The sequence below is a fragment of the Vombatus ursinus genome, unplaced genomic scaffold (genome assembly GCF_900497805.2).
Source record: "Vombatus ursinus unplaced genomic scaffold, bare-nosed wombat genome assembly UNPS02001419.1, whole genome shotgun sequence".
In the NCBI taxonomy this organism is placed as follows: Eukaryota; Metazoa; Chordata; class Mammalia; order Diprotodontia; family Vombatidae; genus Vombatus; species Vombatus ursinus.
In genome coordinates this window covers 5987762-6006987 of record NW_020941197.1, presented here as the reverse complement: position 1 = coordinate 6006987, position 19226 = coordinate 5987762, and the positions used below count along the sequence as shown (strand labels likewise).

General features: G+C 39.2%; 1 protein-coding gene across 6 annotated transcripts in view; it reads right to left on the bottom strand.

Annotated features, from left to right (window-relative positions):
• The window catches only part of ST3GAL6 (ST3 beta-galactoside alpha-2,3-sialyltransferase 6), an 88372-nt gene that overhangs the window by 1108 nt on the left and 68038 nt on the right, over nt 1-19226 (bottom strand). For 4 of the 6 annotated variants that reach the window (XM_027867798.1, XM_027867780.1, XM_027867805.1 and 1 more), the window contains 5 exons: nt 12012-12107; nt 9232-9418; nt 8984-9121; nt 4188-4340; nt 989-1849 (listed from right to left, as the gene is read on the bottom strand). In XM_027867798.1, coding sequence (XP_027723599.1) covers nt 1763-1849; nt 4188-4340; nt 8984-9121; nt 9232-9418; nt 12012-12107 — 661 coding nt within the window. In that variant the 3' untranslated portion in view covers nt 989-1762. Of the gene's footprint in view, nt 1-988; nt 1850-4187; nt 4341-8983; nt 9122-9231; nt 9419-12011; nt 12108-19226 lie in introns of those variants that run through there. The other 2 variants (XM_027867789.1, XM_027867825.1) reach the window with 2 other exon arrangements.

Below are 19226 nucleotides of genomic sequence, written 5' to 3'. Positions count from 1 at the left end.
ATGAGTGAAAATACTAAGGTGGGGAAGCACTTTATTTAGTTCAGTGGGAATTTCCTGATGTAAGTTATGAATTCATTCTGTAAGCCAAGGGAAAGTCACTGAAGAGTTTTATAGTAGTGAATAACAACCAAAGCAGTGCGTTAGGAAGAGTAATTGTAGTGGACCACAGTGACCAGAGGCAGTTAGAAGGTAGTTGTTTAAAAAAAAAAAGGTACAGGAGGTACTGTGGTAATGAAGGGGGTAGTACTTTGAAAATGAGGGGGCTGTGGGTAAGAGGAAGAATGTGAGGGTGAAACATTATGTGAGAGATCCAGGGACTTCAAGCCAGGCAAATATTGTGAATTATTAGATTGTCTTCATCTATTGCAGCCATTTTGGGGGATACTGAGGTAGACAACTAGGATGCTGAGAGCAGTAGGTTTTTATTACAAGTGCATTTTTAATTGATACAAGCGAAGACTTAAGGTATAAAATTGGGTAGGAACAGTCAAGGATACAGCTGGAGAAGTCCCCCAAATCACTGCCTTTTCAGGCTACAGCCAGAGAGAGAAGGGGATTGATGGTCCACAACTAACCCATCCAGTGATGCCAAAATCATTATTCAAAGTAGTTCAGAATGGATATAGCTAGTTTGTCCATACATCAGGGCAGCTCAGTGGGGTTTTATAGGGAGGGACAGAGGTCTTGTTCAAGTGCATTTAATTGGTTTCCTATCAGTGATATCACAGGTAGTAAGAAACCAGAGACAGTTTAAGAAACCCAGGTGAAGATAGCATGGACCTGAAAGTTTACAAGTTTTTAAGCATCAAAGACTCAAGAAAATCAATAAGGGGGGGAAGGGAGAGAGAGGGGGAAACATGTCTAGACCAGAGACAACCGGTGGCAAGAAAGACAATCCCTAAAAGAAGTGTCAAGACTACAAGAGTTACAAGGATGACTTTTGTAATATTTTGAAAAAAAAAAAACAACAAAAAACAACTCAGTTTTTATTCAAGTATTTTTCATTTAAGCTTTCATTCAAGTATTTTTATAATTTACATTTGCGCTTCTGAAAACTCAATTTCTATTTCATTCTAAAGACATATCACCACTGTAAACTAAAATGAATGTCTCCAGATGCCATGGCCTTCCATGATCAAAGTTGGCTTGAGGAGAAAAACAATAGAGATTAAACAGAGATTAAGGCTATTCAGTTAACTTTGGCCAAAACACAGCTCCTGAGTCAGAGATGCAACGGTTGCAAATTAAAATCTCCAGATGATTCAGATGAAAACTTAAAATTCCACAGACACAATGCTATTATCGTTCCTTTATTCTCATGCTATTCAGGCCTATTTCATCCCAGATCAACTCTACTCAGGTAGTCCAGCTTTCAGAATATAATTATCATTTTGATTGGGGTATCTGAAGAGAACTGTAGAGCTTCCCAATTTTCTTGATCCTTAGAAATTTAGACTTCTTCCAAATGAGAATTTAAAGTTAGGATTCTTTCATTTTAAAAATTGAATTTTCAGAATATTCTAACATTTGACCTGCTATCTTAACTGCAATTTGTTTTCATAATTAAATATATTCACAGAATGCAACTTCTGTTAAATCTACACCAGCAGACAGTAGCAGACTCAAGTCTTGAACACTTCCTAACAATCATACAAAAACTGAAAGACATATTTTACAGAAGTAGCTTGACATTTAAAAAAATAAACTCAAATTTTATAAAAAAAATACCAATGAAAAATCAATATCTTGAGAGTCTTTAGGGTCAATCTTTTGTCAAGTTAACAACGAAGTTCTTTTCTATGATATTCTTTAAGAAAATCTGTTCTGCAGTTATGTTGTGGTATTCATTCTAAAGACAAAGAAAAAGTGAAATTATAAATTGTTGCCATTCAAAAACAAAAATTACATGTCTGCCAGAATGCAAGGGAGCGGCTAAGAGTAAATCTCTCTGTTTCTCTCTAGTTAAGTATCAAAAAATAATGAAAAGCCACAGTTTTTCTAAAAGGGCATACTTGCTATATCTTTTTTATTTTGGCATCTCTCAAACTCACCTTTTCCATTCATTCCATGAATAATCGCTTTTTTAATTTGGTAGGACCTAACCCAGTCTATGGGCAGTTAGGTGGCACAGGGGAGAGAGCTCTGGGCGTGGAGTCAGGAAGACTCATCTTCCTGAGTTCAAATCCAGTATGGCATTTGTGACCCTGGGCAAGTCGCTTAACCCTGTTTGCCTCAGTTTCCTCATCTGCAAAATGAGCTGGAGAAGAAATGGCAAACCATTCCAGTATCTCTGCCAAGAACACCTCCAAAATGAGGTCATGAAGAGTCAGGCATGACTGAAAAACTACTGAACAATAACCTAGCCAAATGGCTAGGTTTTCCCTGAAAAAAAATTTGTCTAGACCGAGAAAATAGCAAAGAAGAATTTTAATTGAAATGGAAAGAAAGCATTATATATTCAAGAGAGGTAGAAGAGACTTTAGGGCCTTCTAGTTCAACCCACCCCACCTCATTTTATAGATGAAGAACTGAGACCCAGAGATACTGACTGACTTGTTCTAGGTCACATGGATAATAATTACAGTCAGGATTTGAACCTGGGTCCTCTGGCTCCAAGTTTACTGTGCTATGCTGCTTCCTGAGCCACGCTGGAGGCAGTCAACAAAAACATATATTAATTTCTGGGAATATAAGACACGTAATAATACTGCCTTCAAGGAGCTTACATTCTAACAGAGGAGACAACATGTAAGCAACTATGTACACATAAGATAAAAGAGGTATCCTTTCTGAGATTACTTCCCTTTTGGATAAACATTTTTGTTGTTAAAGGTTAAATGACTTGCCCACGGGCACACAACTAGTAAGTGTCTAAGGCCAGATGTGATCTTGGGAAGATGAATCTTCCTGACTCCAGGCCAAGTGCTCCATCCACTGAGGGAGAGTCAGGGTGCTGGCGGAGGGGTGTGGCGGTGCCAGGGATGGAGAAGGAGAGAGAGGAAGGAAGGAAGAAAGAAAAGGCTCTGAGGAATGGGGGTATAGCTGTTAGGTGACCTAAGTTCATAGGATTTAGGTTGAGAAGAGGCCTTGGAGGTCATCCAGTTGCTTTCATTTTACCAGTGAGGACATTGAGGCTCAGTGATTTGTCCAAGTTCAAGGAGCTAGTGACAGAGACAGGTCTTTCAATTCTAAATCCAGTGGGTTTTTTTTTAAATAATGCATGTAACCACAGCCTGCATCAAAGGTTAATCCAACAATTTATCTTATTTCATAGGAAGCCAACAGAAATTAGTATGGTCTAAAAACTAAGTTTGTGGTTTTTGTTCAGTTGTTTCAGTCATGTCCAGCTCTTCATGACCCCATTTGAGCTTTTCTTGGCTAACATACAGGAATGGTTTGCCATTTCCTTCTCCAGGTCATTTTACAGATGAGGAAACCGAGGCAAAGAGAGTTAAGTGAATTTCCCAGGGTCACACAGGGAGTAAATGTCTGAGGCTGCCTTTGAACTCAGGTCTTCCTGATTCCAGACCTGGAGCTGTATCCACTGCACCACCTAGCTTTCCTACAATTAAGTAGGCAGATCTCATCAAAATAAGGTTCCTTCCTCTCTGGCTTTAGATGAGTTTGGAAATGATTTGAGGAACTCGGTTTCATTTTTAAACAAGCCACGTTGTCTGTCGGTCACTCTGGTCCTGTCAGTTGTAAGTCACTTGGAGATACGCCCCAACTCAGTGATGTTTTTGGATATATTGGGAAATATGAGGTCTATGCTGGGCTTAACTAAAGTGTGGCTTTTTTGCTCAGCCTCTGAGACTGTCACTGGTGATCACAGAGCTTGTGTTATCTCATTCTACGGGACAACAAATAAAATTGGCAATAGGAGAATTAAGTCTGGACAAATTTCATCTTCAGAATGGAGCAAAATAACCCCCTGACTCAAGAGTAGTTGTGAATGATGAGACTGTCCTAATCTACACTGCCAGTATAAACTTGTAACATCATAACCTTGAGAATATCGTGTAAGGCAGATTTCAGAGCTACGGCAACAGAGCAACACAGAATCCAAACCCTTAACAAGCTTCAGAAAATGCAACCAAACGTCATGCAAAAGACCTGTTTTCACTAACCACATCCCTCTCTCCTAATCCATCCCCCAAGAGGACACCAAAGAGGCATGCTTTCCTTACCTCGATCATCAGAGACATGGTTGTATTCCCATAATAGTGCAAAGGCCCATTTATATCAGTAAAATTGTACTTAAAACCTGCTAAGTGAACTTCATGGCATATATAAAATGCCAGTGTGATGGCGATGATCCCTGTTGTTGGGTGTTTGGGTTTCTAAAAGCAATGAGAAACAGGGCATAAAGGGCTTGTAACCTGCAAGGAAAGTCTAATACAACAGCCTACTTTAGTTTTAAAGCATAATGGATTTGAAGAATCTTATCTTCAACAAAAAGCATTTGCCACAGAAGAATGAAAACAACACATCCTAAAAAAATGAAGGGCATTATATACAATTACTGTATTTGCCTAGAATAATTCAAATACCACAGGACTTATTTTAAAAAAAAGACTATTTTATTAAGATACTTTCCTGGGCTAGAGAAATAGCATGTATTTGTGTCACCATATGCTGGTAGTGATGAATGGGTAATTAGCAAATTAATTGCTATTTAACATTGTGTTCCTAAGATAAATTTGTTTATCTAGTTTGTGAAAGTATTTTTCAATTTGCCTATATAAAACTTGTGAAATTTAAAACTATATTTTTGAAAATCAAAGATAAAAGTTAAATGTTTATGCCTTGATGACAAGTTATTCAGGGGAACTAACAACTCTATTACTAGTCCTGCAAACATACATGGGTTCTAAAGGGAGGGGTCTCTGCAGTTAAACAACCCAAAAGACAGAATGTGACAATCATCACCTGACAAAAAAATAAAAAGTTACCAGTATAATACACATAATTTGCTCATTTTTTAGAGAGGTGTCCTTTTAAATTTCAGAGCATTTCTCCAACACATCCTGTTTGAAGCAACACAAGTGACTTTCACATTTCAGTGTTAATAACTTCTCTACTATGACATTCAAAGGTGAATTCAGTATATGACGTTTGTTAAGTATTATATCCTTCCTCTTTTACAATGAATCAAGGATTTTCCTTTCTGTTAACATGTCATACTAATAACCTTAAGGGAACTTGGTTGTTTCTGTTACTTCAGAAGGAGCTGTAGTTATACCATTTCAGAAAGCGTAATTGCATATGGCAGGAAGAATGTTTTTATCCCAAACACTATTACTCTACCACTGAATCTTATTAATTAAACAATTCTTAGCATGATCAAACTTTTTTGATGATGCATTCTAATCAGTGAAAAAAAACCTGATCCCTATTCCCTACACAAACACACACATATATATATATAATATATATGGATAGATGGATAGATAATCATAATCATATATATATGCTATTGTATATACTAGAAAACTTACACAAAAATACAAATTTAAAAAGAATGAGATAAAGATGAATAAATATTGATCCTAGACTCAACAGGGGACCCACTGAAGTTTATTGAACAGAAGAATAATATAGTCAGACCTGCACTTTGGGAAAATCACCATGGCAGCTAAATTATTGTACCAATCTAGGTGATAAGGATCTGGACTAAGGTGTGGTGACTGTGTTAGGGGACAGAATAGGAGTGATGAGAGCAATGTTGTGGACAGAGAAATGACAAGGCTTGGATATGTGAGGGAGAGGGTATGTGAGTTAAAGATGATACTAAGGAGGCAAACCTAGGTGACTAGAAAGATGGTGGTGAGAAACAGGGAAGCGCAGAAGAGGCACACATTTAGTAATTGTTCTTTGCCCTCAAGTGTTACTTATAAATAAGCATCTGATTTCTAAACTGTTTGTCCAAATTACAGAATGGATATATTTTACCTTAATTGTAAATAGTTAAGTTTCAAATGTAAAAAGTATTTTTTTTTCTTTACCAGAATACAGATGAAAAAAAATCAAACAATATGGAGGTAATAAGATCTGTGATGGATATTTCAGATCATCCATGCCTGCTCGTCCTATCCCATACAAAATGAAAAGGGAGAAGGTGGGGGTTTTTTCATCACCCCATCACTGCCCCAGAGCCAGAACCTGCTTACCTAGTGAACAAGAGACAGAGAGAAAGAAAGAGAAAGACAGAAAGAGAGAAAGAGAGAAAGAGAGAGAGAGAGAGAGAGAGAGAGAGAGAGAGAGAGAGAGAGAGAGGATACTACTAGAAGATAAAGCTAAATGTGAGTGCATTAAGACAAATCCCATGTTAGCTATCACGGGGAGGGTGTGACATGACCCATCTTCCTACCCTCCACTGAATGATCACCTATTTCCTGGGGTCAGGCCAAAGCCCCCACTTCTGGAGACCAATGATCTAGAGTAGTAGTTCTACATTAGGTGCCCCTTCTTTGCCTTCTACTCAATATGCCATGTGTATACTTACATACATACAAACACAATAGGGATCTAATATAGAATATACATGTTTCATAGAAACATGTATATTATAACATATTACTGTATTAATATTATATATGTATTATTTCACCATCCATAAGTTTCAGAGCTACAGATGAGGAAACAGAGGCCCAGGGAGTGTGTAGACTCTTGAGAAGAGACCTTGGACCTCAAGACATGAGACTCCATGGCAGGGGTGGGGAATCTGCAGTCTCCAGGCCTTCTAGGTCCTTGGGTGTGACCTTTTGACTGAGTCCAACTTTTACAGAACAAATCCTTTTTACTAAGGGAATTTGTTCTGTGAAGTTTGGATTCAGTCAAAGGGCCGCACTTGAGGACCTAGAGAGCCACATGTGGCCTCAAAGCCACGGATTCCCCATTCTTGCCCTATGGGGAAAGAGACCCTAGGACAATTTACCAGTCATTTAAAAGTTGTTGCTGGGGAGGCTTCAGGGATAAGTGGATGAGGAAGAAGTACAGGACAACGGACAATGGGGGAAGCCATGTGATAGATTCCTTATTCTTGCTAATTAAGAGTTAAGTTCACTTCTTCCTATCTACTGAAGTCGTATCAAAGCTGTCAGAAGCCTTTAAATTCTAGTGTTCCTGGGCAAAACTCTTGTTCACCCGTTCTGCTGATGTACAATAAGGGATCAAGCTGGAAGAAACTTCAGAGAGCATCTAGTCAAAATTATTCAAGTGCCTCAGTTTAATAGAGAGAAAACTGAATCCCAGGGCTAAAACTAAGTCTTCTGATGCAATTTCCATTTCTTTCTGCTGTGTCGTAACAGACAGTAGAATCTCGCTATGTTAAGTCTAACATCCTCCATCTTTGCTGAACCCTAATTAGGTCAATTAGTCAAGGAGAGAAATCAATGAAAATCCTTCCCTGGGCTGGTAAGACAGAGCACCCATTCAGCAACTGTCCTCTGCCATCAAATGTTACTTATTAAATAAGCATCAAATTTTATAAATTGTTTGCCTGAATGATGGAGTTGAAATATTTTACCTGAATTGTATGGAGCTGAGTTTTCAAATGTAAAGTTTTTTTTTTCTCCTTACCAGACTACAGATAAAAAAGCAGACAATTATATGGACGTTTATTTTGCTGATACTCTAACAAGTGAGTCTGGATAGTACATAGTCAACAAGATTTATTTTAAAATAACATCTCAGTCTTTAAAGAGCTAATGTTACTTTGGCCACTATTTCTAAAGCAGTTTTCTGTAGCACAACTCAAAACAATAATGATAATAATATAAATATCTCATTTGATCCTCACAACAACCCTAGAATGTAGGTGCTATTATTATCCCCATTTTACAGTTCAGGAAACTGAGGCAAACAGGGACTAAGTGACTTGCCCAGGATCAGAGAGCTAGTAAGTGTCCAAGGCCACATTCAAACTCAGTTCTTCTTGACTCCAGGCTCAGTGCACTACTCATTGAACCACTCAGCTGCCTATGAAATTCTAAGAGGCAGAGTGGTGTGGTGGACAGAGCACGAGACCTTGATTCCAGAAGATCTGGATTCAAATCATACCTCTGCCCATAGCAGCTTGCTCTGCTCTGTAATATCTGTGCCTTAGTTTCCCTATCTGCAAAATGAAAGAGCTGTGCCAAATACATGGCCTCTAAGTTCCCTCCCAGCCCTAGATCTATTAGCCTAAGACCATAGATTCTGGGTAACCCTAAAAGTTCTGACTCTCCCTATTCTCCTAATCTATGACAATTGGGGGAGAAAAGACAAAACAAACATAAAAGAAGAAAAAAAAAACATCAGTTGCATGAGAATAGATTATACAATCCATACTTATTTCAAAACCTCAAAAGATCCATCGCTGTATAATGTGTGGGCATTTCTTCCATTCATGTAGGTTGTGCATGCCCCACAAGGCTTGTAGACAGTCTTTGTAAGGTGCTCTAACCCAGGCACTTCCCCATGCTTAGCCTGGCTTAGCTTGGCTCCTCCTCAGCTAAGAAGCACACAGTCCATCCCTCATCCATAATCAAAGCTTCTTCAGTTCTTAGGACAGGCCCAAAGTCTGCCTTTTAGAAAGCAGGGCAATCTCCACACAGTGATTAGGCATCAGGGTTGGACTTAGCTGATCTGTGCACACACATATATTTCTATATTCATAGAAATAGGCATTTCTTCTATGTATATAGAAATATATGCATATCTTCTTTATATAAAATATACATATATGTACATATACACATATACCTGTACACATGTATGCATGTATATGTATACATCTATACATAGACATTAAAAACACGTGCAAATATATATAGGTGCATGTCAGCATTCTTACTCCTTCCATACATCTCAGAATAATCCCAGTAGAGGATACCACTCCTCTCTCTAGTTTATAGGTCTTTTTGCCAAAGCCCTTCTTTTGTCCCTTAAAAAAAAAATCCTGATTCTGGAATTGTTAAAGAATAAGTGAAAAAGTCCATACCTCCTTTTTGGGAAAAGTTGTAGGAAAATGAAGCAAGTTGAAAGCAGCTATTCTTGTAATTATAGGGTCGAGGATTCTGATTTTTTCAGGTTTATAGATCAGATTTAAGGCTGGTTTCTTCCAAAAATAATTAACCTCCTAAAATAAAGAAACAGCAAAATGATGAAAATTGGCATTGAAACACTTTTTTTCAAAAAATCAAATGTTTTCAAAAATTAAAAAAAAAACAAACTTTTAGACCAACTTACTGGTGTGATGCCAGCCAGCAATTCCCACAACCACTTCAAGTCATGGGATTTGAAGACTGTAAGGATGGCAACAGAGTTAGGATCACTGTCGGCTGGGTTTGTAAAGACGGACTCTGGGTAAAAAATCCGGAAAGTTGTTCTTGTCCCGACATCCTCTTCGTGTCCTCTGACAGGTCCATCATTTATTCTGCAGAGGAAATTCAATGTAGCTGTAAATCTGCTCTTGTCCTTTACTACAGCATGAAGAGATTTCATAATGACAGGACCTTTAAAACAAACCACAGGCAAACCAGCCTGGGTCGCCCACTTCTGAAGCACAAAACAAATCTTCAATGTCTTAAACAATGGCCCAGGACGGCCCTTACTGGGCATTGCACAGGCAAGTAATTACCTCTATGACCCCGAAGAGTGTGACTCTAGCTGATACCTCCTTACCGAAGGCAGGGATGTGTAATTTGTTTCAGCCATTTACTTGTCAAGTTGGTAGAAACCCTGAATTCAGAAAATTTTGGTTGAAATTTTCAAGTATAGTTTGAGTATTTTCATTTCTTTATAATATAATGTAAAGGGCCAGGAGAGGCTACTTCTCATTTGCTTGGAAGGTGATATGAGAAAAGGACACTGGCTGTGGGGTCAGAGGGCCTGGGTTCAAATCTTGCCTTTGAGGCTTACTCTCTGGGGTTCCTGGGCTGAGTCATTAACAACCTCCCTGGGCCTCAGTTTCCTTGGTTAGTCAGTCAATAAATACTGATTAAGCACCCACTATGTGTCAGGCACAGTGCTAAGTGTTGAGGATACAAAGAAAGGTGAAAGACAGTCCCTGTTCTCAAGGAGCACAGTCTAATTGGGGAGACAACATGCAAACAATTGTATAAAAACAAGTTTGTTATCGTTTAGTCGTTTTTCAGTCATGTCCAATTCTTTGTGACACTTTTCTTGGTAGAAATACTGGAGTGGTTTGCCATTTCCTTCTCCAGCTCATTTTAGAGATGAGGAAACGGAGGCAAACAGGGTTAAGTGACTTGCCCAAGGTCACACAACTCGAGTCTTAGGCTGGATTTGAATTCAGGTTTTCCTGACTCCACACCCCAGTGCTCTATCCACTGTACCACCTAGCTGTTTCCTTCCCCTTCCGCCCCCCCCCCCAAAAGAGGAAAAAACCTATATACAGGATAAATTGGAAATAACTAACAGAGGGAAGACATTTGAATTAAGGAGAATCAGGAAAACTGCTTGTAGAAAATGAGATTTTAGTTGAGACTTGAAAGACGTCTAGGAAGCCATGAGGCAGAGATGAAGAGGGAGGGTATTCCAGGCATGGGGGACAACCAGAGAAAATGCTTGGAGTCAGGAGATGGCTACAAAACAAGGTGTTGGGCTAGATCCCCTAGGAAGTCCTCTCGGACTCTAGCTCTATAATTCTATGCTCTCTCTATGATTTGTAGAAAATCATAACAAAAAAATGGTTATACTTGGAAGGGGCTTTAAAGGTCATCCAGTCCGGCTGCCTCCCATCCCCCATTTTGCAGAATGGTGAAATGACTTGCTCAGTAGAGCCCTTATCTACTGCCTCCTAGTCCAGTGTTCTTCCCTTTCCATCACTGTGCTCTGAAAAATGCGTAGCTCACCTACAAGAGTGCACGATCCACACGTGAGCACAGGATTGGACTAGTGTTTCTGGCTTTTTTTTTTCCTCCTTCTGGATTTGTTTTTAGAGGATGTGAAACTAAGTATCTATGACCATAACATATTACAAACCAGTGAAACCTATTATAGCTCTGCATTAGTATTGTTCTGCAGCTGAAAAGCAAAGTCACCTGCCCCACTAAAAAACATCCAACTAGAAAAAAGCAAAGCAAATGGAATACACAGGTTTTTGTAATGTCGTGCAATGACGTCTTCTCTGAATATATTTTCATTAATAATATTAATAATCTTTGACTCCACAACGTTAGACGTTTATCTCATTTTATGCCACAGATATGTTGTTTCATATAGGGATAAACTGAATTTTGATAAATCTAGAGTCACTAACTTTAAATATGGAAACCCTTAAATCGTGGAAACCCTGACCCAATCGTTTTAACCATGCTCCCAATATCACACACAAACTGAATATGTTTAAGTGCAAAGAGTATACCTATGGAATGTATTTAGATAGGGCAAATCTTGATTGACCTAAATGCTTGGTAAATTAGGATTTCCAGTTAATCTGAGCATGAGTTTATGAGGGTCTTTTTATTTCTATCCTTGTTGCTGAAAATCTTTACTTAGCTTTAAAATCTGAAATGCCAAATACCCTAAGAAGCAGTCTGCTTAAACCACCACCACCACCAACAGAAAAACCTGGAATTTCATCAGTCCCCAAATTATACATTATAGCATTTTGACAGATAATGAAATTTGACATTTTAAAGGTACAGAAATATAAATATTGCACAAAAGACATCTTAATTAAATACTTTAATCACTAAATGAGAAAGGGGTATTGAATCATCTGTTATATAAGATTTCTTTCCCACATGATTCTTTGTACCCATACAAAGAGTCTAACTGTACAAAAATAAACAACAAATCATGATAATTTAGTGAAGGTGGAAGATAACTTACACTCTAGAAATTCCCAAAACTGTAAGAATTACAGCAAATCTTTGGGGGACAATAAATGGGAACCAGTTAGTATTTAAAATGTAAAGATCACTTTTTATGGGAATACATAAGTAAAGACCTATACTTTCTTAAACAGTTATGAAACAATAGAAGAAATGAAATGTATTTACCTTATTATCACATCATAGGAGTCGATTTTTTCTCCCAGTGTCTTATTCTTTAAAACTGCGCCATTACCAACAACAATACATTTTTTACAGGGAACTCTTGAAAACATAGATATAACAGAAAGCAATGGATTAGATACTTAGAGATTCCTTTATTGAATTACTCATTACTCAGGCATAGGGTTATTCATTTTTTTAAAGACCCAAAGCAAAGTTCCAATAATAGTACATACAGAAACAAGAAACCAATGCCGTATGGGACGTGCCAGCAAGAAAGAAGATGTTGGCAGGAAGTAGTTAGCTAAAGAACAAATATATTCTGTGTTGATGGTGAAGATAAGGTGTTGTTTGTTTTAAAAATCATGTGAATAAAATACACACATACACACACATACATACACACACACACACACATGCTACCCATTATTCTGAGCATTTCATGGCCATGTAATGAATACAGGCCCAAGCAGAGATGTGGATCTTGCTGCAGAAGTACTGACTCTTAGCATTCTTCAATCTAGGTTTGTTGGTAAGTCATTTCAGTCACGTCCAACTTCTGGTGACCTCGTTTGGGGTTTTCTTGGCAGAGATACTAGAGTGATTTACCATTTCCTTCTCCAGTTCATTTTACAGAGGAGAAAACTGAGGCAGACAGGGTTAAGTGATTTACACAGGCTCACACAGCTATTAAGTGTCCCAGGCCAGATCTGATGTCAGGAAGATGAGTCTTCCAACTCCAGGCCCAGCAATCTATCCACTGTGCCACTTAGCTACCTTCAATCTGGGTTAGGCCTTTCAAATATGACAATAAATGGAATCTCTTATTACAAAGGTAAAAATAGGTGCTATGTGATACTCCTCAGTATCACAGAGAGTCAATTCATTGACTATACTTTCATTCATCACCTAGGGAGTCATCAGAAAGCTGGAATTACATTCACACTATCTACCTCACAAGTAGGAGGGCTCACAGCACTGTGTGGATCACTGTTGGTGAAGGAGTTTCCACATCTAAAAGTCAGCTGCTGTCATTATGGTAGAGTTACTGGACTAAGCTATCTATGGGAAGACTAGTTAAAATTTGCGACCTAAAGCTTGAAAGAAGCTGATCAAATGTGTGTGTGTATGTGTGTAAAACAAGAGGCTTCAGATGTTTTTGTGAAATACATTTGCCCATCAATTATAGAAATTTATTTTGAAGCAATAAACCAGGATTAGAAGCCCAGATTCAATGATTGTAGGGATTTTAGAGTTCTAGTTCACCTCCCTCTTTTTACAAATGAGGAAATCGTGCCTCAGAAGGGTTAAGTGACAAGTTCACACAGGGAGAGGAGGGGAGGGGAGGGTAAAGGAGACAGAAAGAGAAAGAGGGGAGGAGAGAGAAAAGAGAAGAGAGGAGAGGGGAGGAGAAAGAAGAGGAAAGATGGGGTAGAGGAGAGAGGGGAAGGGAAAAAAGAGGAGAGGAGAAAGAGGAGGGGAAATAAGGGAAGAGGAAGGACAGGAGACAGACAGAGACAAAGAGAACATTCATACAAGGTCCTTTGACTCTAGATCCATCACTCATTCCATTAACTGTGCTATTTTTTCTTGAAATAGGACATTATTTAAGGTTTTGAATATTTACATGTACTTCTGATGGTGAAAATAGTCCACAGAGAGAATTTTCTTTTGCAAAGTTAGATTCAGAGACTTTCTGTTCCCATTGCCCAAAAGGCTTGGAGGAGTAGTGTGTGTGTGTGTGTGTGTGTGTGTGTGTGTGTGTGTGTGTGTGTGTACACATACATATACACACATACATATATATCACAAATATAATAATAAATCTTTCAAATGACCTTTAAAATCATGACCACAGGTTCTAAATCTGGCTTAATTTGCAGATGCTACGAAGTCAAAAGAAACTGTCAGTTTTATTTTACAGGAAAAGGGTAGCAGATATAAACTCTTTGACAATGGCTCAAGGGTGAATTTTAAGGTCCAGCTATAACTTAAGTTTATCCTGTATCAGTTTATGTATCAGCAATTATAAAATCTTTTTAGGTGAGGGGAGAGGGAGGATAGTGGATCGTGAAGCACCAGTACTGCAAACCCATACCAAACTATGATGGAGTAAAGAGCTTCTACATTCCTACTCCTTACCTGTTCTCCTGCACTCACTCTACTCTCTCTCTGTACCTCCCTCTCTCTCCCTCTCTCTCCCTCTCCCTCTCCTTCTTCCCTCCCTTCTCCCTCTCATTCTCCTCTTCTCCTTGTTTTCTCTCTCCCCACTCTCTCTCTCTCTTTCTCCCCCTACTCCAAAGATTAACTATGCTAAAGTAAAGAGTAAAGAGAGCTGGGAGCAGCTAGGTGATGCAGTAGACAGTGCTAAACTCATCTTCATGAGTTCAAATGCAGCCTCAGACGCTTATGGCCCTGGGCAAGTCTTTAACCCTGTTTGCCTCAATTTCCTCATCTGCAAAATGAGCTGGAGAAGGAAATGGCAAACCACTCCAGTACCTTTGCCAAGAAAAGGCCAAATGGGGTCACAAAGAGTCAGGCATGACTCTTTGAAACTGCTGAACATTCTGAATCCTTATATTATTAACCTCTCAGATACTAAAAAAAAAAATTGGCTTCAAAACTGTCTATACTTTATACACTTATACTTAGCTGGTATTTTCCATCCACTCAAATGTACCTTCCCCAAGTTTCCTCTGCTCAACAATACAGTGGAAAGGACACCAGACTTTCAGGTGCAAGACTTGAGTCTGAATCCCTGCCTTTGCTACTTGTTAGGAGGAGGAATAGTATTTGTTCTAGAAATTAATTAAATAAGCATATAAAATGGGAATGATAATACCACCTATCTCATAGGGTTATTATGAGATAATATATGTCAAATGCTTTGCAAATCTTAAAACACTATGTAAATGTTAACTATTATTACTATTACATTATAGATGAGCTACAGATGTCCATTGGTAGAATGACTCTGCCTAAAGTCCTTTTAGGACATACCGCCAAATCTCAAATAGCAATAACAGCACAGCTAAACTTACAATTTTCTAAAAAAAAAAAAAGCCTAGGAAAGATAAATGTTTTCATCTTAGAATGTATGCCTTTATTGTAGGCATAGGGACCGAACTTGTGATTTCACTGGTATAAGGAACTCCCAAGTGAAGAAATTCCCTCTGTCAGTGCAAGCTGACACCTCCTCTGCAACTCACAGCCTTAGAGAACTGCTGAGGGCACATAGGGTCACATAACCAGTATGTGTGAAAAGTAGGAGCTGAACCCAGGTCCTTCTGCCTGTGAGGCTCTCTATCCACTCTGCCATGCTGCTACTGTGTGTGTGTGCGCATGCGTGCGTGTGTGCATGTGTTACATATAAACCTAGTCTCAATTCCTATTCTAAGAAGCCTACACTGGCAAGCATCATAGAACTCTACATCATTAAGACTCAACAACCGTCAAACAATTAAAACATTCAAAACCCTGAAGGAAATCCAACTTTGTTCTTACGAATATTAAAAACAAAACATATAAGATCTCTAGGAACAACCTTTATGTTTGTTAGCCTAGTTAATCTTTGGAGTGGGGGGAGAAAGAGAGGAAAGAGAAAACAAGAAGAGGAAGATGAGGGGGAGAAGGGAGGAGAAGAAGGAGAGGGAGAGAGGGAGAGGGAGAGACAGAGAGGGAAGGAGGGAGAGAGACAGAGAGAGAGAGAGAGAGAGAGAGAGAGAGAGAGAGAGAGAGAGAGAGAGAGAGAGAGAGAGAGAAAGAGAGAAAGAGAGCACAGGAGAATAGGAAAGGAGTAGGAATGCAGAAGCTGGCTCACTGCTTCTACCCCTTGCCTCATTCTTCCAGGAAGGGCAGCATGACGGGGAGCCAAGTACATGCCATGGGTTACACTGACAGCATACTCTTCCCATATGGCCCCCAGGAGAAGGGGATCATGGCTTTCTGTAGGAAAAATTCTTAAGAAGATGCTTTCTTAACCTCCCTCCCATGTATCTCCACCTCTAATGCCCTCATTATCAACAGCCTGAAGTTTCCATCTCCTACCCTCTCCCAGAGTGGTTTACACTCTAAAATGATGCTCTTCTCCTGCACCCCCACCACATTAAAACTCTCAGTCCCTCAGTGTTAGAAGGAAAGCATCCACGCTATGTATGACTGACAGACAGACAGGTACATCCCTTTCCCTGAACCCTTTAATGATCCAGTGGTGTTTGCTAGTCTGACTGCATCTCTAATTGTTAGACTTTTAGACAATGTCAGGGAGGTCTTTTTGGTAGGATGCCTTCCCTTTGACCTAATAAATCACAGCACTTAAAAGTAAGGTCCTCTATTCTGCTAATAAACAAAGTCAATGGGGTAGAAGGACAGGGAGAGGAGAGTGTCTTATTCCAGTCTAATATTTCATATCAAAGAGGTCTTCAGTGTCATAAGCCAAAGGGACTCTAGCATCCATTTTGCTTTGACTCCCATCACCCAGGAACAGGTACACCTTTTAGCCAGAAAACCCAAGCTCTGAGCAATCCTTCCCAAAAAGCAGGCAAGTCCATGTGGTTTCCTTTAAGTTAAGGATCTTCACAGGATACTAGGACCAGCTTTCTGTTTCTCCCTTTCCACCCTCCATTCCACAAAGCTGACCTTAGAAATACTGCCCCTAATCTGAAGCCTGCAACTTTTGGGCATTCATGGGAGGCCTACCTCTCATCCTCTTCTCCTAAGAACTGGGCACTGACTCAATGGATGACCCAGGCATACTGACCCAGATACAGCCAAGACCCAGTCCTGGCAATGTCATCAGTGGCAACAGCCCTACTCTGAATAAGCCCCATTAGCTCTGGGAGTTTGTCCCATAGGATCTGAAGAGCCAGGCAACGAGAACGTAAATGAAAACATGTAAAATAGTTACTAAGTGTGCTTTTGGGCCCTCCTATACCATTTATGCCTGATTACCACACAATATGAAGAGTAGTACAGAGTACTGGATAGGAATAGAAAGACCTGGATTTTTGCTGACCTCACCAAGTTGAGAAACTTCTGAATTTCAGGCACCTTAATATGTTGTAATAATGATGCAATCCTCACTGCAGCTACAAAGAGTTTGGAAACTATTAATGGAGACACTTCCTCTCTGTAGAATAGGGATGGGGGGCAGGGTTGATTACAAGATCACTAAGCTTTTTTCCAGTTCTAGCAATCTGATTCTGTATGAGCCTATCTGGATATCTGTGTCCCCATCCTCAGACTCACCTCTACTTGTTAAGAAATTTCCAGATTATCTTCACCTTGTAAAATCTACCCTTTCATTCCTTTCAGAATGAAAGTCTAAGGGAGTTGGACTTAAGTTGTCCTCTTTTTTAATCCAAAAGAACTTACTGATCCCTACATTAGAAATTAGAGTCAGTTCTGGAGATTGGCCCCAACAGGAATCTTGTTCCTCTGGTCCCACTGTACATCCTCTAACACTATTAGCCTCCATCCAATGAGCTTATTTTCCTTTGTCAGTCTCTCCCTCCCTTTCAGAACTGCCTACCGTGCTTAAAAATCCCAACCTGTAGTAAGATTCTAAATATTCTATAGCAATGTATTTAGAGTACCAGGTGAGGAGGGATGGATGGGGAAGGAGACAGAAATCGAGCAAAATAGCTTCTCTGTAATATCATAAACAAAGAAAGCTGTAATGATTATTACTAAAACTTAAAATGCTGGTCTGCTCTTTCTCTATATTCAGGGTTCAGCTGAGCATCATCTACATGACAGCTATGTTATAGGTGATTACAAAGACCTATATAAATATCATGGGCTCCCTGAAACACAATCTCTGTAAGATCAGATTTTATTTAAAAAACAAAACAAAACAGGTCAGCTAAGTGGCACAGTAGACAGAGGACCTGAGTTAAAATCTGACCTCAGCCACTTACTAGCTGTGTAACCCCTGGGCAAGTCACTTAACCCCGATTGCCTCCCCACCCCCACCCCCCACTCCCAAAGAAAAAGAAATAAAAAAACTTTGTTCATAGTCAGGGTTCTCCTTCTAGGAAGTCTGGTCTTTATGTCATGTGTGACATGTAACTATGTATATAACTAGTATCACCAGCCATAGGTATGATCAGCTATCATGATTCTAAAATCCTACTTCTGTAAATTGTATCACTACCACCAGACTTAAAACCTCAATCATCTTCTCACTCTACTCCCTTCCTTTACCGGTCACTTCCAATTTATTGCCTTGTCCTACTGATTCAACCTCCACAACAACAACAGCAGCTAACATTGATATAGTGCTTACTATGTGCCAGGCACTGTGCTGTGTCTTACAATTATTATCTCATTTGGTCTTCACAACAACCCTGAGTGGTAAAGTGTTATTTTTATCCCTATTTGACAGATGAGGAAACTGAGGCAAAAAAGGTTAAATGACTTGTCCAGGGTCACACAGCTAACAAATGTCTGAGGTTGGATTTAAACTCAGGTGTTTCTGATTCCAAACCTGGTGTTCTACCCACTGAACCACTTAGCTGCCTACAGTATCACTCTTATGCCCTCCCCTTCTTTCCACTCACTACCATCCCCCTAATTTGTGCTCTCATCACCACTTGCTCAGACAATCAGAATAGTTTCCTAACTGGTCTCCTTAACTTGTAGTCACTCCTCTTCCCAATTCTTTTTTTTTTTACAAAGCTACCAAAATAGTCTCCCTAATGCATAGACTTTTTTTTTTATTTAAAAAAAAACCTTTCAGTGCTTCCATATCATCTATTAAAATAAAATACAAACTCATTAGCCTGGAAATTGAGACCTTACATAATACAGTTCCAACCTATTTTTTTTTCAAATTTATTTCACATTATTTCTCTTCCTGCCCTGATTTCAGTCAAACAGAACCACTGGCTATTCCTCCCAACACCCTGCATTTTGTCCTGGTTCTCTGCTGGAACACACTTCTATCCTTATTTCTGCTTGCTAAAATCTCCTTTTTTATCGAGGTTTACTCAGAAGTACCACATTCTCAATGCCACCTTCCCCAATTCCTACCTTCCCTGATTCCCATCTCACAGCTCAAAGTATTGATTTTCATCTGTATCTCCACTGCCTTGCACACCTGAGGCCCTACGTAAATGTTTATTGAATGAAAATAAAGCAAGGTTCTAAAGAAAACTTAATGTTCCCCTCTAAAAAGAGAAAGGCCCTACAATAAACTCGTAAGTTGAGATTTTTCACTCT